The sequence below is a fragment of the Anomalospiza imberbis genome, unplaced genomic scaffold, assembly GCF_031753505.1.
Source record: "Anomalospiza imberbis isolate Cuckoo-Finch-1a 21T00152 unplaced genomic scaffold, ASM3175350v1 scaffold_52, whole genome shotgun sequence".
In the NCBI taxonomy this organism is placed as follows: domain Eukaryota; kingdom Metazoa; phylum Chordata; class Aves; order Passeriformes; family Viduidae; genus Anomalospiza; species Anomalospiza imberbis.
Window position 1 is genome coordinate 337,306 of NW_027100130.1, and position 25,026 is coordinate 362,331.

The 25,026-nt window shown below is 64.7% G+C and overlaps 3 protein-coding genes across 3 annotated transcripts in view; all 3 read right to left on the reverse strand.

Annotated features, from left to right (window-relative positions):
* Positions 1–217: 217 nt before the first annotated feature.
* LOC137467074 (OTU domain-containing protein 5-like) lies at positions 218–16,251 on the reverse strand. Its single transcript, XM_068178628.1, is given in 9 exon segments — positions 218–234; positions 1,885–1,906; positions 1,908–2,087; positions 7,726–7,911; positions 9,255–9,403; positions 11,351–11,507; positions 13,470–13,534; positions 13,634–13,727; positions 15,638–16,251. Coding segments are annotated over 9 exon segments (1,437 nt in total). The 5' UTR covers positions 16,205–16,251.
* Positions 16,252–18,684: 2,433 nt separating this feature from the next.
* Positions 18,685–23,164, reverse strand: LOC137467154 (3-beta-hydroxysteroid-Delta(8),Delta(7)-isomerase-like). The gene is given in 5 exon segments (XM_068178708.1): positions 18,685–18,955; positions 21,579–21,709; positions 21,802–21,838; positions 22,810–22,824; positions 22,827–23,164. Coding segments are annotated over 5 exon segments (690 nt in total). The 5' UTR covers positions 23,125–23,164; the 3' UTR covers positions 18,685–18,746.
* Positions 23,165–23,448: 284 nt separating this feature from the next.
* The window catches only part of LOC137467075 (phosphofurin acidic cluster sorting protein 1-like), a gene marked incomplete at its 5' end in the record, with an annotated part of 11,107 nt that continues 9,529 nt past the window's right edge, over positions 23,449–25,026 (reverse strand). Inside the window, 1 exon segment of the mRNA XM_068178629.1 lies at positions 23,449–23,610. Coding sequence (XP_068034730.1) covers positions 23,449–23,610 — 162 coding nt within the window.

The window sequence follows — 25,026 nt, forward strand, 5'->3', positions numbered from 1 at the left end:
ATAAACCCCAAAACCCCCCAAAACTGGGGTCAGGGACACCCCAAAAACCCCAAACCCACCCCAAAACTGGGGTCAGGGACACCCCAAAACTGGGGTCAGGGACACCCCAAAAACCCCGACCCCCCGAAACTGGGGTCAGGGACACCCCAAAAACACAAAACCCCCCGAAACTGGGCCAGGGACACCCCAAAAAACGCAAAACCCCCCAAAACTGGGGTCAGGGACACCCCAAAACTGGGGCCAGGGACACCCCAAAAACAACAAAACCCCCTGAAACTGGGGCAGGGACACCCCAAAAACAACAAAACTGGGGTCAGGGACACCCCAAAAACCCAAAACCCCCTGAAACTGGGGTCAGGGACACCCCAAAAATACCCCAAAACCCCCGAAACTGGGGTCAGGGACACCCCAAAAATACCCCAAAACCACCCCAAAACTGGGGTCAGGGACACCCAAAACCCCCCGAAACTGGGGTCAGGGACACCCAAAAAACCCCGAAACTGGGGTCAGGGACACCCCAAAAAACCCCAAAACCACCCCAAAACTGGGGTCAGGGACACCCCAAAAAACCCGAAAACCCAACTGGGGCCAGGGACACCCTGAAACTGGGGTCAGGGACACCCCAAAAAAACCCCAAAACTGGGGCCAGGGACACCCCAAAAACCCAAAACCCCCTGAAAATGGGGTCAGGGACACCCCAAAAACAACAAAACCCCCCCAAAACTGGGGTCAGGGACACCCCAAAAAAACCCCACAACCACCCCAAAACTGGGGTCAGGGACACCCCAAAAAAACCCCAAAACCCCCCGAAACTGGGGTCAGGGACACCCCAAAAAAACCCCAAATCCACCCCGATTCCCCAAATCCCAGTTTGGGGGTCCCAGTATCCCCCAGTCCCAGTTTGGGGGTCCCAGTGTCCCATTAACACCCAGTTGACCCCCCCAGCACCCCAAAACCCCCCAGTAACTCCCAGTTTGGCCCCCCAGTGCTCCCAGTGCCCCCAGTTCGCTCTCCCAGTGCCCCCAGTTTGGCTCCCCAGTGCCCCCAGTTGGGTCCCCCCGTGCCCTCAGTTTGGCCCCCCAGTGCTCCCAGTGCTCCCAGTTTGGTCCCCCAGTGCCCCCAGTGCCCCCAGTTCGCTCTCCCAGTGCCCCCAGTGCCCCCAGTTTGGTCTCCCCAGTGCTCCCCAGTTCGCTCTCCCAGTGCTCCCAGTTCGCTCTCCCAGTGCCCCCAGTTTGGTCTCCCAGTGCTCCCAGTTCGCTCTCCCAGTGCCCCAGTTTGGTCTCCCAGTGCCCCCAGTTCGGTCTCCAGTGCTCCCAGTTTGGTCCCCCAGTGCTCCCAGTGCTCCCAGTTTGGCTCCCCCAGTGCTCCCAGTTCGCTCTCCCAGTGCTCCCAGTTCGCGCTCTCCCAGTGCCCCCAGTTTGGCTCCCCAGTGCTCCCAGTTCGCTCTCCCAGTGCTCCCAGTTCGCTCTCCCAGTGCTCTCAGTTTGCTCTCCCAGTGCCCCCAGTGCTCCCAGTTTGGCTCCCCCAGTGCTCCCAGTTCGCTCTCCCAGTGCCCCCAGTTTGGCTCCCAGTGCCCCCAGTTCGCTCTCCCAGTGCCCCCAGTTCACTCTCCCAGTGCCCCCACTTTGGTCTCCCAGTGCCCCCAGTGCCCCCAGTTCGCTCTCCCAGTGCCCCCAGTTTGGCTCCCAGTGCTCCCAGTTTGGCTCCCAGTGCCCCCAGTTTGGCTCCCAGTGCCCCCAGTTCGCTCTCCCAGTGCCCCCAGTTTGGCTCCCAGTGCCCCCAGTTTGCTCTCCCAGTGCTCCCAGTTTGGTCCCCCAGTGCCCCCAGTGCCCCCAGTTTGGCTCCCAGTGCCCCCAGTTTGGCTCCCAGTGCCCCCAGTCCCACCTGGGGCGCAGGGCGAGGGGGGGCTTTCCGGCGGGGGGGGCTCCGGGCGAGGGGGGTTTGGGGCCGGGGGGCTCGGGGTGCAGCCCGGGGTGCTCGGGGGAGGGGGCGGCGCTGCGGGGCCGCGGCGAGCGGCCACTCCACTCCTCCAGGCCACTGGCCGCAGCCGCCGTGGCCGAGCTGCACGTGGCGCTGGCCTTGCGAGGCTGCGGGGACATGAGAGTGACCAGAGTGACCACTGAGTGACCGCTGAGTGACCACTGACCACAGAGTGACCACTGAGTGACCAGAGTGACCACTGAGTGACCACAGAGTGACCACTGAGTGACCAGAGTGACCACTGAGTGACCGCTGAGTGACCACTGAGTGACCGCTGAGTGACCAGAGTGACCACTGAGTGACCACAGTGACCACTGACCACTGAGTGACCAGAGTGACCACAGAGTGACCACTGAGTGACCCTGAGTGACCAGAGTGACCACTGAGTGACCAGAGTGACCGCTGAGTGACCACTGAGTGACCACTGAGTGACCACTGAGTGACCACATGGGGACAAGGACAGGGACACAGGGGTCAGTGGCCACTCCACTCCTCCAGGCCACTGGCCGCAGCCGCCGTGGCCGAGCTGCACGTGGCGCTGGCCTTGCGAGGCTGCGGGGACACGAGAGGACCAGAGTGACCACTGAGTGACCACTGACCACTGAGTGACCAGAGTGACCACTGAGTGACCGCTGAGTGACCACTGAGTGACCAGAGGGACCACTGAGTGACCACTGAGTGACCACAGAGTGACCACATGGGGACAAGGACAGGGACACAGGGGTCAGTGGCCACTCCACTCCTCCAGGCCACTGGCCGCAGCCGCCGTGGCCGAGCTGCACGTGGCGCTGGCCTTGCGAGGCTGCGGGGACACGAGAGGACCACAGTGACCACTGAGTGACCACTGAGTGACCACTGACCACTGAGTGACCAGAGTGACCGCTGAGTGACCGCTGAGTGACCCTGAGTGACCAGAGTGACCACTGAGTGACCAGAGTGACCGCTGAGTGACCACTGAGTGACCACTGACCACTGAGTGACCAGAGTGACCGCTGAGTGACCACTGAGTGACCACTGACCACAGAGTGACCAGAGTGACCACTGAGTGACCATGAGTGACCACTGACCACAGAGTGACCAGAGTGACCACCACTGAGTGACCATGAGTGACCACTGAGTGACCACTGAGTGACCACTGACCACAGAGTGACCACAGTGACCACTGAGTGACCGCTGAGTGACCACTGACCACAGAGTGACCACAGAGTGACCACTGAGTGACCACTGACCACTGAGTGACCAGAGTGACCACAGAGTGACCAGAGTGACCGCTGAGTGACCAGAGTGACCGCTGAGTGACCACTGAGTGACCACTGACCACAGAGTGACCGCTGAGTGACCACTGAGTGACCACTGAGTGACCGCTGAGTGACCACTGACCACTGAGTGACCACTGAGTGACCGCTGAGTGACCAGAGTGACCACATGGGGACAAGGACAGGGACACAGGGGTCAGTGGCCACTCCACTCCTCCAGGCCACTGGCCGCAGCCGCCGTGGCCGAGCTGCACGTGGCGCTGGCCTTGCGAGGCTGCGGGGACACGAGAGGACCACAGTGACCACTGAGTGACCACTGAGTGACCACTGACCACAGAGTGACCAGAGTGACCACTGAGTGACCACTGAGTGACCGCTGAGTGACCACTGACCACAGAGTGACCAGAGTGACCACTGAGTGACCACTGAGTGACCACTGAGTGACCACAGGGTGACCACTGACCACAGAGTGACCACTGAGTGACCCTGAGTGACCACAGAGTGACCGCTGAGTGACCAGAGTGACCACATGGGGACAAGGACAGGGACACAGGGGTCAGTGGCCACTCCACTCCTCCAGGCCACTGGCCGCAGCCGCCGTGGCCGAGCTGCACGTGGCGCTGGCCTTGCGAGGCTGCGGGGACACGAGAGGACCAGAGTGACCACTGAGTGACCACTGACCACTGAGTGACCAGAGTGACCACTGAGTGACCACAGAGTGACCACTGACCACTGAGTGACCAGAGTGACCACTGAGTGACCACTGAGTGACCAGAGTGACCACTGAGTGACCACAGAGTGACCACTGACCACTGAGTGACCAGAGTGACCACTGAGTGACCACAGAGTGACCAGAGTGACCACTGAGTGACCAGAGTGACCACTGAGTGACCACTGAGTGACCAGAGTGACCACTGAGTGACCGCTGAGTGACCACTGAGAGACCACTGAGTGACCACTGAGTGACCACAGGGTGACCACTGAGTGACCAATGACCACAGAGTGACCAGAGTGACCACTGAGTGACCACATGGGGACAAGGACAGGGACACAGGGGTCAGTGGCCACTCCACTCCTCCAGGCCACTGGCCGCAGCCGCCGTGGCCGAGCTGCACGTGGCGCTGGCCTTGCGAGGCTGCGGGGACACGAGAGGACCACAGTGACCACTGAGTGACCGCTGAGTGACCAGAGTGACCACTGAGTGACCACTGAGTGACCACTGAGTGACCACTGAGTGACCACTGACCACAGAGTGACCAGAGTGACCACATGGGGACAAGGACAGGGACACAGGGGTCAGTGGCCACTCCACTCCTCCAGGCCACTGGCCGCAGCCGCCGTGGCCGAGCTGCACGTGGCGCTGGCCTTGCGAGGCTGCGGGGACACGAGAGGACCACAGTGACCACTGAGTGACCACTGAGTGACCACTGACCACTGAGTGACCAGAGTGACCGCTGAGTGACTGCTGAGTGACCACTGAGTGACCACTGAGTGACCCTGAGTGACCACTGAGTGACCGCTGAGTGACCACTGACCACTGAGTGGACCAGAAGTGACCACTGAGTGACCACTGAGTGACCACTGAGTGACCACTGAGTGACCACTGAGTGACCACAGTGACCACAGAGTGACCGCATGGGGACAAGGACAGGGACACAGGGGTCAGTGGCCACTCCACTCCTCCAGGCCACTGGCCGCAGCCGCCGTGGCCGAGCTGCACGTGGCGCTGGCCTTGCGAGGCTGCGGGGACACGAGAGGACCACAGTGACCACTGAGTGACCAGAGTGACCACTGAGTGACCACTGACCACAGAGTGACCACTGAGTGACCACTGAGTGACCGCTGAGTGACCAGAGTGACCACTGAGTGACCGCTGAGTGACCAGAGTGACCACTGAGTGACCACAGAGTGACCACTGAGTGACCAGAGTGACCACTGAGTGACCACTGACCACAGAGTGACCACTGAGTGACCACTGAGTGACCGCTGAGTGACCAGAGTGACCACTGAGTGACCAGAGTGACCACTGAGAGACCACTGACCACAGAGTGACCACTGAGTGACCACTGAGTGACCACTGAGTGACCAGAGTGAACACTGAGTGACCACTGAGTGACCACTGAGTGACCAGAGTGACCACAGAGTGACCACTGAGTGACCAGAGTGAACACTGAGTGACCACTGAGTGACCACTGAGTGACCACTGCGTGACCGCTGAGTGACCATTGACCACTGAGTGACCACTGAGTGACCACTGAGTGACCCTGAGTGACCACTGAGTGACCACTGAGTGACCAGAGTGACCGCAGAGTGACCACATGGGGACAAGGACAGGGACACAGGGGTCAGTGGCCACTCCACTCCTCCAGGCCACTGGCCGTGGCCATGGTGTGGCCCTGGGGACAGCAGGGGACACCAGGAGCTCATGGGGACACTGATGGTGACACCCATGGGGACACCAGGAGCTCCTGGGGACACCGATGGTGACACCCATGGGGACACCAGGAGCTCATGGGGACACCGATGGTGACACCCATGGGGACACCAGGAGCTCATGGGGACAGTGATGGTGACACCCATGGGGACACCAGGAGCTCCTGGGGACACCGATGGTGACACCCATGGGGACACCAGGAGGTCATGGGGACACCGAGGGTGACACCCATGGGGACACCAGGAGCTCATGGGGACAGTGATGGTGACACCCATGGGGACACCAGGAGCTCATGGGGACACCGATGGTGATACCCATGGGGACACCAGGAGCTCATGGGGACACCGATGGTGACACCCATGGGGACACCAGGAGCTCATGGGGACACCGATGGTGACACCCATGGGGACACCAGGGGCTCCTGGGGACACTGATGGTGACACCCATGGGGACACCAGGAGCTCATGGGGACACTGATGGTGACACCCATGGGGACACCAGGAGCTCCTGGGGACACCGAGGGTGACACCCATGGGGACACCAGGAGCTCATGGGGACACCGATGGGGACACCGATGGGGACACCAGGAGCTCATGGGGACACCGAGGGTGACACCCATGGGGACACCAGGAGCTCATGGGGACACCGATGGTGACACCCATGGGGACACCAGGAGCTCATGGGGACACCGATGGTGACATCGATGGGGACACCAGGAGCTCATGGGGACACTGATGGTGACACCCATGGGGACACCAGGAGGTCATGGGGACACCGATGGTGACACGGGAGGTGACACCAGGGGCTCCTGGGGACACCAATGGTGACATCGATGGGGACACCAGGAGCTCATGGGGACACTGATGGTGACACCCATGGGGACACCAGGAGGTCATGGGGACACCGATGGTGACACGGGAGGTGACACCAGGGGCTCCTGGGGACACCAATGGTGACATCGATGGGGACACCAGGAGCTCATGGGGACACTGATGGTGACATGGGAGGTGACACCAGGAGGTCATGGGGACACCGATGGTGACACCCATGGGGACACCAGGAGCTCCTGGGGACACCGAGGGTGACACCCATGGGGACACCAGGAGCTCCTGGGGACACTGATGGTGACACCCATGGGGACACCAGGAGCTCCTGGGGACACCGACGGTGACACCCATGGGGACACCAGGAGCTCCTGGGGACACCGATGGTGACACCCATGGGGACACCAGGAGCTCCTGGGGACACCGATGGTGACACCCATGGGGACACCAGGAGCTCCTGGGGACACCGATGGTGACACCCATGGGGACACCAAGAGCTCATGGGGACACCAAGGGTGACACCCATGGGGACACCAGGAGCTCCTGGGGACACCAAGGGTGACACCCATGGGGACACCAGGAGCTCCTGGGGACACCGAGGGTGACACCCATGGGGACACCAGGAGCTCCTGGGGACACCGAGGGTGACACCCATGGGGACACCAGGAGCTCCTGGGGACACCGAGGGTGACACCCATGGGGACACCAGGAGCTCCTGGGGACACCGATGGTGACACCCATGGGGACACCAGGGGCTCCTGGGGACACCGAGGGTGACACCCATGGGGACACCAGGGGCTCATGGGGACACCGATGGTGACACGGGAGGTGACACCAGGGGCTCCTGGGGACACCAACGGTGACACCCATGGGGACACCAGGAGCTCATGGGGACACCGATGGTGACACCCATGGGGACACCAGGGGCTCCCGGGGACACCGAGGGTGACACCGAGGGTGACACCAGGGGATCAGGGACACACCCATGGTGACACCAGGGGATGGCAGGGACACCGATGGGGACATCCATGGTGACACCAGGGGATCAGGGACACACCCATGGTGACACCAGGGGATGGCAGGGACACCGAGGGTGACGCCGATGGTGACACCAGGGGCTCCCGGGGACACTGATGGTGACACCGAGGGTGACACCAGGGGCTCAGGGACACACCCATGGTGACACCAGGGGACACTGATGGTGACACCGAGGGTGACACCAGGACCCCACCTGCCGCGCCTGCTTCTCCTGGTCGCGCAGCCACTGCAGGTAGGACTCGCGGGCCACCTGCTCCTCGATGGCCTCGTTGGTGGCCTCCCAGTCGGTGGCACGCTTCTTGTCCTCCAGCATCTGCTGCTCGATCCACGACTCCTCCGACGTCTTGATGGCGCTCTTCATCAGGGACTGCTCCGCCAGCTGGGGACAGCGGACACCGTGAGGGGACATTGGGGACGCTGGGGACACTGGGGACACTGTGAGGGGACATTGGGGACACTGGGGACATTGGGGACATTGGGGACACTGGAGACATTGGGGACATTGGGGACACTGGGGACAGCGGACACCGTGAGGGGACATTGGGGACACTGGGGACACTGGGGACACCGTGAGGGGACACTGGAGACATTGGGGACACTGGGGACACTGGGGACAGCGGACACCGTGAGGGGACATTGGGGACGCTGGGGACATTGGGGACACCGTGAGGGGACATTGGGGACACTGGGGACATTGGGGACACTGGGGACATTGGGGACACTGGGGACAGGGGACACCGTGAGGGGACATTGGGGACACTGGGGACATTGGGGACACTGGGGACAGGGGACACCGTGAGGGGACATTGGGGACACTGGGGACAGGGGACACCGTGAGGAGACATTGGGGACACTGGGGACACTGGGGACACTGGGGACAGGGGACACCGTGAGGGGACATTGGGGACACTGGGGACAGGGGACACCGTGAGGAGACATTGGGGACACTGGGGACACCGTGAGGTGACATTGGGGACATTGGGGACAGCGGACACCGTGAGGGGACATTGGGGACAGCGTGAGGGGACATTGGGGACATTGGGGACCCACCCCCCAAAGTCGGGGATCCCCCCCAATCACACTCCCCACCCCCCAAACTGGGGGTCCCACCCCCCAAAGTCGGGGTCCCACCCCCCAAACTCAGGGTTCCCCCCCAAACTGGGGGTCCCACCCCCCAAAGTCGAGGTCCCACACCCCAAATCAGACTCCCTACTCACCAAACTGGGGGTCCCACCCCCCAAACTTGGGGTCCCACCCCCCAAAGTCGGGGTCCCAGCCCCCAAACTGGGGGTCCCACCCCCCAAAGTCGAGGTCCCACCTCCCAAACTTGAGGTCCCACCCCCCAAATCAGACTCCCCACTCCCCAAACTGGGGGTCCCACCCCCCAAACTTGGGGTCCCACCCCCCGAAGTCGGGGTCCCAGCCCCCAAACTGGGGCTCCCACCCCCCAAAGTCGGGGTCCCACACCCTAAATCAGACTCCCTACTCCCCAAACTGGGGCTCCCACCCCCCCAAACTGGAGCTCCCACCCCGCAAAGTCGGGGTCCCAGCCCCTAAACTGGGGGTCCCACCCCCGAAGTCGGGGTCCCAGCCCCCAAACTGGGGCTCCCTGCCCCCGAAGTCGGGGTCCCAGCCCCCAAACTGGGGCTCCCACCCCCCGAAGTCGGGGTCCCAGCCCCCAAACTGGGGCTCCCACCCCCCGAAGTCGGGGTGCCCCCGTACCCCCGGTTTGAAGGAGGGCAGCCCCAGCCCCACGCCGATGGTGGCCTTGTTGGGGTTCACCACGGAGTTGTAGTGGATGTTGCGGTGGTAGCTGACCCGGATGGGCTCGTCCTCGTTGTGCTGGATCCCGTGGAACGTGTTGATGGGCTCTGGGGGACCCCAAAAATCCACATGGGATCCCCGAAATCCAGACGGGATCCCCGAAATCCAGATGGGATCCCCAAAAACCCAGATGGGATCCCCAAAAACCCACATGGGATCCTCAAAAATCCAGATGGGATCCCCAAAAGCCCACATGGGATCCTCAAAAACTGACTGGGATCCTCAAAATCCAGATGGGATCCCCAACGTGTTGATGGGCTCTGGGGGACCCCAAAAATCCACATGGGATCCCCGAAATCCAGACGGGATCCCCGAAATCCAGACGGGACCCCAAAAACCCACATGGGATCCCCAAAAACCCAGATGGGATCCTCAAAATCCAGATGGGATCCCCAACGTGTTGATGGGCTCTGGGGGACCCCAAAAATCCACATGGGATCCCCGAAATCCAGCTGGGACCCCAAAAACCCAAATGGGATCCCCAAAAACCCACATGGGATCCTCAAAAATCCAGATGGGATCCCCAAAATCCAGATGGGATCCCCAACGTGTTGATGGGCTCTGGGGGACCCCAAAAACCCACATGGGATCCCCGAAATCCAGACGGGATCCCCGAAATCCAGACGGGACCCCAAAAACCAAGATGGGACCCCAAAAACCCACATGGGATCCTCAAAAATCCAGATGGGATCCCAAAAACCCACATGGGATCCTCAAAAATCCAGATGGGATCCCCAAAATCCAGATGGGATCCCCAACGCGTTGATGGGCTCTGGGGGACCCCAAAACCCACATGGGATCCCCGAAATCCAGACGGGATCCCCGAAATCCAGACGGGACCCCAAAAACCCAGATGGGATCCTCAAAAACTGACTAGGATCCACGAAATCCAGGTGGGATCCCCAACATGTTGATGGGCTCTGGGGGACCCCAAAACCCACATGGGATCCCCGAAATCCAGACGGGACCCCAAAAACCCAGACGGGATCCTCAAAAACTGACTGGGATCCCCAAAAATCCCAATGGGATCCCTGAAAATCCAGATGGGATTCCCAAAAATGCAGATGGGACCCCCGAAATCCAGATGGGATCCCAAAAAATCCCGATGGGATCCCTGAAAATCCAGATGGGATTCCCAAAAACCCAGATGGGACCCCCAAAAATCCAGATGGGACCCCCGAAATCCACATGGGATCCTCAAAAACTGACTGGGATCCCTGAAAATCCAGATGGGATCCACGAAATCCAGCTGGGACCCCAAAAATCCAGATGGGATTCCCAAAAATTCAACTGGGATCCTCAAAAAAAAACAGCAGCGACCCCCAAAACGGCACCTGGGACCCCCAAAATGGCACCTGGGACCCCAAAATGGCACCTGGGACCCCTCCCCATTGCTCCCAGTGCCCAGGGGACCCCTCCCCAGTGCTCCCAGTTCTTCAGGGACCCCTCCCCATTAACCCCAGTTCCTCTGGGACCCCTCCCCAGCGCTCCCAGTTCCTCTGGGACCCCTCCCCATTAACCCCAGTTCCTCTGGGACCCCTCCCCAGTGCTCCCAGTTCCTCTGGGACCCCTCCCCATTAATCCCAGTGCCCAGGGGACCCCTCCCCAGTGCTCCCAGTTCCTCTGGGACCCCTCTCCATTAACCCCAGTTCCTCTGGGACCCCTCCCCAGCGCTCCCAGTTCCTCAGGGCCCCCTGTCCTTCATCAGGGCCCCCTCCCCAGCACTCCCAGTGCCCAGGGGACCCCTCCCCACTGCTCCCAGTTCTTCAGGGACCCCTCCCCATTAATCCCAGTTCCTCTTGGACCCCTCCCCAGTGCTCCCAGTTCCTCAAGGCCCCCTCTCCATTAATCCCAGTACCCAGAGACTCCTCCCCATTAACCCCAGTTCCTCTGGGACCCCTCCCCATTAACCCCAGTTCCTCAGGGACCCCTCCCCATTAACCCCAGTTCCTCAGGGCCCCCTCCCCAGCGCTCCCAGTGCCCGGGGCACGCACCAGTGCCGTACTGGTAGACCTCGACGGGCCGGTTGTACATCTCGGCCATGGCCTGCATCTCGATGTGGTTCCCGTGGCAGGTGCTCTTGCGCTTGCGGTTGATGTAGGTGGTGAAATCCTCCGTGACGTAGTTGGAGAAGTAATCGGCGTTCTTCATCTGGGGACACGGGGACAGCTGGGACACGGGGACAGCTGGGACACGGGGACAGCTGGGACACGGGGGACAGGATGGGGACACAGAGGACAGCTGGGACACGGGGACAGCTGGGGACAGCCGGGGACAGCTGGGACATGGGGACAGCTGGGGACAGCCGGGGACAGCTGGGACATGGGGACAGCTGGGACACGGGGACAGCTGGGGACATGGGGACAGCTGGGGACACGGGGACAGCTGGGACACGGGGACAGCCGGGGACACGGGGACAGCTGGGACACGGGGACAGCTGGGGACAGCTGGGACATGGGGACAGCTGGGACATGGGGACAGCTGGGGACAGCCGGGGACAGCTGGGACATGGGGACAGCTGGGACACGGGGACAGCTGGGGACATGGGGACAGCTGGGGACACGGGGACAGCTGGGACACGGGGACAGCCGGGGACACGGGGACAGCTGGGACACGGGGACAGCCGGGGACACGGGGACAGCTGGGGACAGCTGGGACACGGGGACAGCTGGGGACACGGGGACACGGGGACAGCTGGGACACGGGGACAGCTGGGGACACGGGGACAGCCGGGGACACGGGGACACGGGGACAGCTGGGACATGGGGACAGCCAGGGACACGGGGACAGCTGGGGACACGGGGACACGGGGACAGCTGGGACATGGGGACAGCTGGGACACGGGGACAGCTGGGACATGGGGACAGCCAGGGACACGGGGACAGCTGGGGACACGGGGACACGGGGACAGCTGGGACATGGGGACAGCTGGGACATGGGGACAGCTGGGACACGGGGACAGCTGGGGACAGCTGGGACACGGGGACAGCTGGGGACAGCCGGGGACACGGGGACAGCTGGGACACGGGGACAGCAGGGGACAGCCGGGGACAGCAGGGACACGGGGACAGCTGGGACACGGGGACAGCCGGGGACACGGGGACAGCAGGGACACGGGGACAGCTGGGACACGGGGACAGCCGGGGACAGCTGGGACACGGGGACAGCTGGGGACAGCCGGGGACACGGGGACAGCTGGGACACGGGGACAGCTGGGGACACGGGGACACGGGGACAGCTGGGGACATGGGGACAGCTGGGGACAGCCGGGGACACGGGGACAGCTGGGACACGGGGGACAGGATGGGGACACAGAGGACAGCTGGGACACGGGGACAGCTGGGGACAGCTGGGACACGGGGACAGCTGGGGACACGGGGACAGCCGGGGACACGGGGACAGCCGGGGACACGGGGACATGGGGACAGCTGGGACACGGGGACAGCTGGGACACGGGGACAGCTGGGACATGGGGACACAGGGACAACTGGGGACACGGGGACAGCTGGGACACGGGGACAGCTGGGACACGGGGACAGGCTGGGGACATGGCAGGGACAGACTGGGGAGGGACACAGCAGCACAGGGACACTGGGGACAGGAGCGGGACAGCGCTGGGGACACTGGTGAGCACCCTCCCAGTGCCCCCCAGTGCCCCCCAGTCCCTCCCAGTCCCCCCCAGTGCCATCCCAGTCCATCCCAGTCCATTCCTGTCCCCCCCAATCCATCCCAGTGCTCTCCCAGTCCATCCCAGTCCCTCCCAGTGCCCCCCAGTGCCCATCCCAGTCCATTCCTGTCCCCCCCAGTCCATCCCAGTGCTCTCCCAGTCCATCCCAGTCCCTCCCAGTGCCCATCCCAGTCCATTCCTGTCCCCCCCAGTCCATCCCAGTGCTCTCCCAGTCCATCCCAGTCCCTCCCAGTGCCCCCCAGTGCCCATCCCAGTCCATTCCTGTCCCCCCCAGTCCATCCCAGTGCTCTCCCAGTCCATCCCAGTCCCTCCCAGTCCATCCCAGTCCCTCCCAGTGCCCATCCCAGTCCATTCCTGTCCCCCCCAGTCCATCCCAGTGCTCTCCCAGTCCATCCCAGTCCCTCCCAGTTGCCCCAGTCCCTCACCAGGTAGTCCATGCAGTGCTTCCTCACCACCTCGTGCATGTCCTGGTCTCCGTACACCTGATCGGCTGAGGGAGGGCACACACAGGTGACGGTGGGGGGGGGGGTGTGGGGGGCGGCTCTGGGGGGATTTTTTTGGGGGGATTTGGGGCATTTTTGGGGCTCACCCACGGCCCGGAACAGACAGGCCCCGTCCTCCTTCATGCGCTTGATGATGAAGCCTTTCTTCTCCCGCAGAGCCTTCTCGAACCGGTGCTCCTGCTGGAGACACAGCCGGGCTCGGGGGGGGTCCTGGGGGGTCCCGGGGGGGTCCTGGGGGGGCTTGGGGGGTCCCTGGGGGCATTTGGGGGGCACAGGAAGGGGGAGAGCTGAGGGATGAGGGGTTGGGGTCACAAAGGGGAGAAAAAGGGGGAGCTCAGGGGGGTCCTTCAGGGACTTGGGGGGTCTGGGGGGTCCCTGGGGGCACTGGGGGGGTACAGGAGTGGGGGGGAGCTGAGGGATGAGAGTTTGGGGTCACAAAGGGGAGAAAAAGGGGGGGCTCAGGGGGGTCCTTCAGGGACTTGGGGGGTTCTAGGGGGATCCCTGGGGGGTCCCTGGGGGCATTTGGGGGGCACAGGAGTGGGGGGGAGCTGAGGGATGAGGGGTTGGGGTCACAAAGGGGAGAAAAAGGGGGGGATCAGGGGGGTCCTTCAAGGACTTGGGGGGGTCCCAGGGGGGTCCCTGGGGGCATTTGGGGGGGCACAGGAAGGGGGGGAGCTGAGGGACGAGGGGTTGGGGTCACAAAGGGGAGAAAAAAGGGGGGGATCGGGGGGTCCTTCAGGGACTTGGGGGGTCTGGGGGGTCCCTAGGGGCACTGGGGGGGCTCAGGAGTGGGGGGGGAGCTGAGGGATGAGGGGCTGGGGTCACAAAGGGGAGAAAAAGGGGAGGGGGTTCAGGGGAGTTCTTGGAGCAGGGAGGGTCCTTCAGGGAATTGGGGGGTCCCGGGGGGGTCCTGGGGAGGCTTGGGGGGTCCCTGGGGGCACTGGGGGGGCTCAGGAGTGGGGGGGAGCTGAGGGATGAGGGGTTGGGGTCACAAAGGGGAGAAAAAGGGGGAGCTCAGGGGGGTCCTTCAGGGACTTGGGGGGTTCTAGGGGGGTCCCTGGGGGACTTGGGGGGTCCCTGGGGGCATTTGGGGGGGCACAGGAAGGGGGGAGCTGAGGGATGAGGGTTGGGGTCACAAAGGGGAGAAAAAGGGGGGGTTCAGGGGAGTTCTTGGAGCAGAGGGGGGGTCCTTCAGGGACTTGGGGGGTTCTAGGGGGGTCCCTGGGGGGCTCGGGGGGGTCCCTGGGGGCATTTGGGGGGGGGGTATGAAATGGGGGGAGCTGAGGGAGCCACAAGGAATGAGGGGTGGGGGTCACAAAGGGGCAGAGAGGAGAAAAAAGGGGGAACCAGGGGGGGGTCCTTGGGGTTGGGGGGGTCCCCGGTCATTTTGGGGGGGTTACGGGATGGGGGGAGCTGAGGGAGCCGCAGGGGATGAGGGGTGGGGGTCACCGAGGGGGCTCAGGGGGGTCCTTGGAGCTGGGGGGGTCCTTCAGGGACTTGGGGGGTCCCGGGGGTCCCTTGGGGGGGATCCGGGGGTGTCACCAAGAGGGGACACCGGGCAATGGTGGGGGGAGGGCGGTCCGGGAAAACTTGGGGGACAGGGAAGGGTCCCAAAACGGGGGACGGGGGGGAAGCAAACGCGGCGACGTTTTGGGGACAAACGGCGGCAAAAAGGGGACGACGACAACCCCGCACGGGGCCACCGAACCCCGGCGGGACCCCCGGTGTCCCCCGGTCCCCTCGGGGATCACTGATGTCCCCCCGGTATGATGTCCCCCCTCCCCGGTGTCCCCAGATGCCCCCGCGCTGTCCCCGCTGCCCGCCCCGGTGTGTCCCCTCGATGTCCCCCGGTCCCCCCGGGTCCTCCTCGGTGTCTCCCCGGTGTCCCCGGTGTCTCCCCGGTCCTCTCGGGGATCACTGATGTCCCCCCGGTATCTCCCGGTACGCCCCCAGGTCCTCCCCGGTGTCCCCAGATGCCCCCACGCTGTCCCCACTGCCCGCCCCGGTGTGTCCCCTCGATGTCCCCCGGTCCCCCCGGGTCCTCCCCGGTGTCCCCGGTGTCTCCCCGGTGTCCCCCGGTGTCCCCGCACCTGCTCGGCCGTGGCCGGGTCCATCTCCACCCTGCCGGCCTCGTACTCATCCTCGCTGTTGTAGCCTCCTCCCGCCTCGTCGGGCCCGGGGCTGCCGCAGCCGGGGCCCAGCCCCATGCCCAGCCCGATCCCGCCGGGGCCCGACCCCGCGGGGCCCCCGCTGGGCCCGGCCCCGCCGCGCCGCCGCCGCTTGCTGTGCCCGGGGCCGCCGCCTCCGCCGCCGCCGCAGCCGGGCCCGCGGGGCTCGGGCAGCCCCAGCGCCGCCGCCTCCAGCCCCAGCAGCGCCGCGGGGCCGTCGGCGGAGCCGGGCCCGCCGTTCCCGGGCCCGCCGGGCCCTGCGGGCGGGGGGGACCCGGCGGCTCCGGGCAGCCCGGCCCAGCCCCGCAGCGGCGGCGGCGGCGAGGCGCGAGGCCGCGGCCCCCCCACGCCGGGGCCGCCGGGTTCGCCCACGCCTCCGGGGCCTCGCTCGGGCCCCGCGTCCGCTCCGCGCTCGGGCCCCGCGTCCGGGCCGGAATCGCCATCACCGTCGGGCGCCGGTACCGGCTTCTTCTTCGGGAGGATCGTCATGGCGGGGCGCGCATGGGGCGGGGGGGCGGCGCGGGGCTCGGGGCGGGCCGGGGGCCGGCGGCGGGGCGCGGGGGGCGGGGGGGGCCGCGGGCGGGGGGCGCTGGGGCCCCCCCGGCGCTGAGGGGCCGCGGGCGCTGCGGGCGCCGGGGCCGTGTCAACATCAACAGCCGCGACCTCCGACCCCGCGCGCGCTTCCGCCTCGCCCGCGCCGCGCCGCGCCATTGGCCGGCGCTCGAGGCGGCGCGCTGTGATTGGCCCCGAGGGTGGCGGAAGTCCCGCCTTTCTGCCCTCCGCCTCCGGGAGGGGAGGCGGGATGGGGGTTGCCATGGTGATGGCGGGGGAGAGCGGGGATTGGGTGAGGCGGGCAGGGAGGGAGGTGATTGGTTGGTTTTGGGGGGTGGGAGGTGAGGGAGGGGAGAGAGCTGATTGGCTGGTGGAGGTGCCGGTTGAGAGGAGAGGGGAGGGGCGGTTCGAAGTAAACGTGAGCGCTGATTGGGTGGTGGCACGTCAATCATCGCTGGGAGGGAGCAGCGGGGAGAGGCCGAGCGCTGATTGGCGCGAGCCTTAACCCCGCCCACATCGCTCTCTTATTGGCTGCAGCAAGCGACCTAATTTCCTATTGGCTCAGGCGCGGCAGGGGCGGAGCCCAGCTGAGATCCCCGCCCCCTGCTAACCCCACCCTCCTTCTGTCAATCTCCCGCAAACCCCGCCCCTTCCCCGCCCTCCCACGTGGTTCAAACCCCCCAAAACCCCCCAGGAACCCCAAAACCCTGAAGGAACCCCAAACACGTGCCAGGACCCCCCCCGAAGCCCCCCAAAAATCCCTCAGGACCCCCCCAAAACCCACCAGCACCCCTCCAAAACCCACCAGGACCCCCCCAAATCCCTCCAGAACCCACCAAAAACCCCTCAGGACCCCCCAAAACTCACGAGGACCCCCCCAAATCCCTCCAGGACCCCCCCAAAAATCCACCAGGACCCCCCAAAACTCCCCAGGACCCCCCCCAAAACCCACCAGGACCCCCCCAAATCCCTCCAGGACCCCCTAAAACCCCTCAGGACCCCCCCAAATCCCTCCAGGACCCCCCAAAAAACCCCTCAGGACCCCCCAAAACTCACCAGGACCCCCCCAAAACCCACCAGCACCCCCCAAAAACCCACCAGGACCCCCCAAAACTCCCCAGGACCCCCCCCAAAACCCACCAGGACCCCCCCAAATCCCTCCAGGACCCCCTAAAACCCCTCAGGACCCCCCCAAATCCCTCCAGGACCCCCCAAAAAACCCCTCAGGACCCCCCCAAAACTCACCAGCACCCCCCCAAATCCCTCCAGGACCCCCCACAAACCCCTCAGGACCCGCCAAAACTCACCAGGACCCCCCCCAAATCCCTCCAGGACCTCCCCAAATCCCTCCAGGACCCCCCAAAAACCCCTCAGGACCCCCCAAATCCCTCCAGGACCCCCCCCAAAACCCACCAGGACCTCCCCAAATCCCTCCAGGACCCCCCAAAAACCCCTCAGGACCCCCCCAAGACCCCCCCAAACCCCTCCAGGACCCCCCAAAAACCCCTCAGGACCCCCCCCCAAATGCAGACCCTGAGCTCCATTTCCAGCTCCTTTATTAAAACCCATCCCTGCCCCCCAGGAACGAGCGTCGTTCCCACGGCACGCCCCCAAAAATGAGGTGGGGACCCCCAAAATCGGGAAAGGGACCCCCAAAAATGAGGAGGCGACCCCGAGAATGAAGCTGACACCCCCAAAAACGAGAGGGGGACCCCCATGGGGAACACGGTGGGGGGGGGGGGGAGAGCTCCAACCGCTCTCCCTGAGCTTTTGGGGGGTCCCAAAATTCACCTCCGGGACCCTCCCGGTGCTGAACCCTCCCTCGGGGGGGTCCCTTGGGCTGGGGGAGGGGGTCTCGGGGGGGGTCTCTGAGTCTGGGGGCAGTCTTTGGGGGGATCCTTCAGCCCCGGGGGGGTCCCTAAGCCCCGGGGGGGTCCCTCAGCCCCAGGGGGGGTCCCTTTAGCTTGGGGGGGTCTCTGGAGGGGTCCCTCAGCCCCGGGGGGGGTCCCTCAGCCCGGTGTGGGGGTCCCTCAGCTTGGGGGGCGACTGGAGGGGTCCCTCAGCCCCAGGGGGGGGGGTCCCTTTAGCTTGGGGGGGTCTCTGTGGGGGTCCCTCAGCCCCAGGGGGGGTCCCTCAGCCCGGTGTGGGGGTCCCTCAGGTTGGGGGGCGACTCTGGAGGGGTCCCTCAGCCCCAGGGGGGGGGGTCCCTTTAGCTTGGGGGCGGTCTTTGGGGGGGTCCCTCAGCCCTGGGGGGGGTCCCTTTAGCTTGGGGGTGGTCTTTGGGGGGGTCCCTCAGCCCCAGGGGGGTCTCTTAGCCCCAGGGGGGTCCCTCAGCCCCAGGGGGGGTCCCTCAGCTTGGCCGTGGTCTCTTGGGGGGTCTCTCAGCCCCAGGAGGGGTCTCTCAGCCCGGGGGGGGGGTCTCTGTGGGGGTCCCTCAGCCCCGGTGGGGGGGTCCCTCGTCCCAGGGGGGTCTCTCTCCTCAGTGGGCCTTGTGGCGGGGCCGGTCGTGGCCGCGCTGGGCCGTGGCCAGCTGGTGGCCGGCGTCCAGCAGCAGCAGGCCGGGCACGAGCAGCCAGAGCGCGTTGAGCCCCACGAAGTAACCCCAGAAGTAGAAGGGGTGCGGGTCGCTGTGCGCCCAGCCCGCCCGCGCCGCCGTGGCGAAGTACAGCACGTCACCGTACAGCTGGCCTGGCACAGGGACGGGGACAGTCAGGGACGGGCTGGGACAGGGACAGGGACGGGGACGGGGACAGGGACAGACTGGGACAGGGACGGGGACAGTCAGGGACGGGCTGGGACAGGGATGGGGACAGGGACAGACTGGGACAGGGACGGGGACAGGGACAGGGACAGACTGGGAGAGGGACAGGGACGGGGACAGTCAGGGACAGGCTGGGACAGGGACAGGCTGGGGACAGGGACAGACTGGGACAGGGACAGGGACGGGGACAGTCAGGGACGGGCTGGGACAGGGACGGGGACAGGGACGGGGACAGGGACAGGGATGGGGACAGGGACAGACTGGGACAGGGACAGACTGGGACAGGGACGGGGACAGTCAGGGACAGGCTGGGACAGGGACAGGGACAGACTGGGACAGGGACGGGGACAGGGACAGGGACGGGGACAGGGACGGGGACAGGGACGGGGACAGGGACAGGGACAGGGACAGGGACGGGGACAGGGACAGGGACGGGGACAGGGACGGGGACAGGGACAGGGACAGGGACGGGGACAGGGACGGGGACAGGGACGGGGACAGGGACGGGGACAGTCAGGGACAGGCTGGGACAGGGACAGGCTGGGGACAGGGACGGGGACAGTCAGGGACAGGCTGGGACAGGGACGGGCACAGGGACTGGGACAGGGACGGGGACAGTCAGGGACAGGCTGGGACAGGGACAGGGACGGGGACAGGGACAGACTGGGACAGGGATGGGGACAGTCAGGGACAGGCTGGGACAGGGACAGGCTGGGGACAGGGATGGGGACAGGGATGGGGACACAGACAGGGATGGGGACAGACTGGGACAGGGACAGGGATGGGGACAGGGACAGGGACAGGGACGGGGACAGGGACGGGGACAGTCAGGGACAGGCTGGAACAGGGATGGGGACAGGGACGGGGACAGGGATGGGACAGGGATGGGGACAGGGACAGGCTGGGACAGGGACAGGGATGGGGACAGGGATGGGGACAGGGACGGGGACAGGGACAGACTGGGACAGGCTGGGATAGGGACAGGGACGGGGACAGTCAGGGACAGGCTGGGACAGGGACAGGGATGGGGATGGGGACAGGGACAGGCTGGGATAGGGACAAGGACAGACTGGGGACAGGGACAGACTGGGGACAGGGACAGGGACAGACTGGGGACAGGGACAGCCTGGGGACAGGGACAGGTCAGGGGGGCATAGGGACACTGATGCCACTGGGATGACGACACTGGGCACACCGGTGACACTAGGGACAAGGACATGGTGGCACCAGTGACACTGAGGACACAGGGACAGGGTGACACAAGGATACAGGGCCGGTGACACAAGGACACAGGGATGGTGGCACCGGTGACACAGGGACAGGGATGGTGACACCGGTGGCACAGGGATGGTGGCACCGGTGACACAGGGACAGGGATGGTGACACCGGTGGCACAGGGATGGTGGCACCGGTGACACAGGGACAGGGATGGTGACACCGGTGGCACCAGTGACATGGGGATGATGACATCGTGGCACCAGTGACACGGGGATGGTGACACTGGTGACACAGGGATGGTGGCACCGGTGACACAGGGATGGTGGCACCGGTGGCACCAGTGACATGGGGATGATGACATCGTGGCACCAGTGACACGGGGATGGTGACACTGGTGACACAGGGATGGTGACACCGGTGACACAGGGATGGTGGCACCGGTGACACAGGGACAGGGATGGTGACACTGGTGACACCGCTGACACGGGGATGGTGACACCGGTGACACCGGGACAGGGATGGTGACACTGGTGACACCGGTGACACGGGGATGGTGACACTGGTGACACGGGGATGGTGACACCGGTGACACCGGGACAGGGATGGTGACACTGGTGACACCGGTGACACGGGGATGGTGACACTGGTGACACGGGGATGGTGACACCGGTGACACCGGGACAGGGATGGTGACACTGGTGACACCGGGACAGGGATGGTGACACCGGTGACACAGGGATGGTGGCACTGGTGACACAGGGACAGGGATGGTGACACTGGTGACACGGGGACAGGGATGGTGACACCGGTGACACAGGGATGGTGACACCGGTGACACGGGGATGGTGACACCGGTGACACGGGGATGGTGGCACTGGTGGCACAGGGACAGGGATGGTGACACTGGTGACACGGGGACAGGGATGGTGACACCGGTGACACAGGGATGGTGACACCGGTGACACGGGGATGGTGACACCGGTGACACGGGGATGGTGGCACTGGTGGCACAGGGACAGGGATGGTGACACTGGTGACACGGGGACGGTGGCACCGGTGGCACAGGGACAGGGATAGTGACACCGGTGACATGGGGATGGTGACACCGGTGACACCAGGACACAGGGATGGTGACACCGGTGACACGGGGACGGTGACACGGGGACGGTGACACGGGGACGGTGACACAGGGATGGTGACACCGGTGACACTGGTGACACGGGGACGGTGACACAGGGATGGTGACACCGGTGACACGGGGACGGTGACACGGGGACGGTGACACGGGGACGGTGTCACCGGTGGCACCGGTGGCCCGGGGCCAGGCCGTACCCAGGGACACCACGAGCTGCAGGATGAAGCGCGCCGGGTGCTGCCGCAGGAGGGCGAGGAAGGTGAGGAAGCTCAGGGGACCCCAGGCCCAGGCCGTCACCGTCTCCATGGCAACCGTGAAGTCATCGCTCCTGCCAGGGGACACCCCGAGGGGGAGGGGTCACCCGGGGACCCCCGGGGACACGGCCACCCCCTCCCCACGGCCCCCGCGCCCCCAACTCACGTCATGTAGCGGCTGTCGGCCTTGGCGTATTCCTTCCCTGGCAATTTGGGGAGGGGTCACCGGGGGGGGGGGGGGAGGGGACACGGGACACCCACCCCCCCCCCCCAGGGGACACCCAGCACCCGCTGTCCCCCTGCCCAGGGACCCCTCCCCACATATCCAGGGACCCTCCAGTGCCCCCGTGTGCCCAGGGACCCCTCCCCACATATCCAGGGACCCTCCAGTGCCCCCAGGGACCCCTCCCCACATATCCAGTGCCCCTCCAGTGCCCCCTGGTACCCTTGGGACCCCTCCCCACATATCCAGGGACCCTCCAGTGCCCCCTGGTGCCCTTGGGACCCCTCCCCACATATCCAGTGCCCCTCCAGTGCCCCCTGAGACCCCTCCCCACATTCCCAGTGCCCCTGCTACCCCCTGAGACCCCTCCCCACATTCCCAGTGCCCCTCCAGTGCCCCCTGAGACCCCTCCCCACATTCCCAGTGCCCCCTGCTACCCCCTGAGACCCCTCCCCACATTCCCAGTGCCCCCTGCTAACCCCTGAGACCCCTCCCCACATGCCCAGTGCCCCTCCATTGCCCCCTGAGACCCCTCCCCACATGCCCAGTGCCCCTCCATTGCCCCCTGAGACCCCTCCCCACATTCCCAGTGCCCCCTGCTACCCCCTGAGACCCCTCCCCACATTCCCAGTGCCCCCTGCTACCCCCTGAGACCCCTCCCCACATTCCCAGTGGCCCCTCCAGTGCCCCCTGAGACCCCTCCCCACATTCCCAGTGCCCCCTGCTACCCCCTGAGACCCCTCCCCACATTCCCAGTGCCCCCTGCTACCCCCTGAGACCCCTCCCCACATTCCCAGTGCCCCCTGCTACCCCCTGAGACCCCTCCCCACATGCCCAGTGCCCCCTGCTACCCCCTGAGACCCCTCCCCAAAGCCACCCACACAAGCCAGCGCCACCGCAGCGCCCCCAGCCCCCCCCGCAGGTGGCCCGGCGACCCCCGGCGGTGCTCACAGACGTCGGCCAGCAGCCGGTGTCGGCGGGCAGCTCCCGGTGCCGGAGGCTGAAGTACCCCTCCAGGACGCCGTGGATGCCGGTGCACAGCAGGAACCAGCCCAGGACCAGCCGGCGGGCGGGGCTCCGCTTGGCCACGCCCTTGGCCACGCCCTTGGCCCCGCCCCCGGCCCCGCCCAGGGCCCAGCCCAGCGCCAGCAGCGCCGCCGCCGCCGCCGCCACCGCGCCTGCGCACTGCCAGGCGGGCCGCGCGCCCGCCACGTAACCCGGCAACGCCAGCGCGCGCGGCCAATAGGGATGCGCGCTCGTCTCCATGGCAACACCGCCGCCGCCCTGCGGGAGTGCGTGAGGGGAGGGCGGAAGTGAGCGCGGCGAGGCGAGGCCCGGCCGGAGAACGGGGAACGGCGGCACCGCCCGCGCCTCCCCGCGCCCTGCGCGGCTCCCCCGCGCTCCCCCGGCACCGCGCGGGGCCTTCCCCGCCCGCCCCGGGCGCGGATCCCGCGGAGCCCCGGCCCCGCCGCCGCCCCGGCCCCGCTCACCTCAGCCGCTCTCGCGCCGCTCCCGCCGCCGCCGCCGCCGCGCGCCGCGCCTCGCCCCGCCCCCCCGCGCCGCCCACGCGGCCAATAGGAACGCGCCGTCTCAAGGCCGGCCAATAGGAGAGCGCCCCGCCCGCCTCTGCCCGCCGCTGATTGGCCGCGCTCGCCGCTGGGGAGATGTGGGGCCAGGGGGCGTGGCCTCGCGAGGTTTATGCCCCGCCCAAGGGGGCGTGGTCTCGCACGAAGTGGGCGTGGCTCCTGTGCTCTATAGGGGGACCCCCCCTTTAAAGGGGCCCAGAGACCCCCCCCAGATTATACAGGGACCCCCAAAGACCCCCCCAAAATTCATAGGGGCCCCGAGCAACCCCCAAATTAATTAGGGAGCCTTAAGACCCCACCCCAAATTATATAACCCCCCCCAAATTAATTAGGGACCCCAAGGACCCCACCCCAATTATTTAGGGACCCCCAAAGACCCCCCCAAAATTAAATTACCCCCCTTAAATTAATTAGGGACCCCAAGGACCCCTCCCCAATTACACCCCCCCCCCAGCTGTATGGGAGCCATGTGAAGCCCCCCCCCATATTTTATATGACCCCCCCCATATTTTATATGAGCCCCCCATATTTTATATGACCCCCCCCATATTTTATATGAGCCCCCCCATATTTTATATGAGCCCCCCCAATATTTTATATGACCACCCCATATTTTATATGAGCCCCCCCATATTTTATATGAGCCCCCCCATATTTTATATGGCCCCCCCATATTTTATATGAGCCCCCCCATATTTTATATGAGCCCCCCCAGATTTTATATGAGCCCCCCATATTTTATATGAGCCCCCCCAGATTTTATATGAGCCCCCCATATTTTATATGAGCCCCCCCATATTTGATCCCCCCATATTTTATATGAGCCCCCCCCGATTTTATATGAGCCCCCCCAGATTTTATATGACCCCCCATATTTTATATGAGCCCCCCATATTTTATATGAGCCCCCCAATATTTTATATGACCCCCCATATTTTATATGAGCCCCCCAATATTTTATATGACCCCCCATATTTTATATGAGCCCCCCAATATTTTATATGACCCCCCATATTTTATATGAGCCCCCCCGATTTTATAAGAGCCCCCCCCGATTTTATATGAGCCCCCCCATATTTTATATGAGCCCCCCCATATTTTATATGACCCCCCCCATATTTTATATGAACCCCCCATATTTTATATGAGCCCCCCCCGATTTTATATGAGCCCCCCCAGATTTTATATGACCCCCCATATTTTATATGAGCCCCCCATATTTTATATGAGCCCCCCCAGATTTTATATGAGCCCCCCCAGATTTTATATGAGCCCCCCATATTTTATATGAGCCCCCCCCATATTTTATATGAGCCCCCCCGATTTTATATGAACCCCCCATATTTTATATAAGCCCCCCCAGATTTTATAGGTGCCCCCCCCATATTTTATAGGAGCCCCCCATATTTTATATGAGCCCCCCCATATTTTATATGACCCCCCCATATTTTATATAAGCCCCCCCATATTTTATATGAGCCCCCCCGATTTTATATGAGCCCCCCCATATTTTATATGACCCCCCCAGATTTTATATCAGCCCCCCCATATTTTATATGAGCCCCCCCATATTTTATATGAG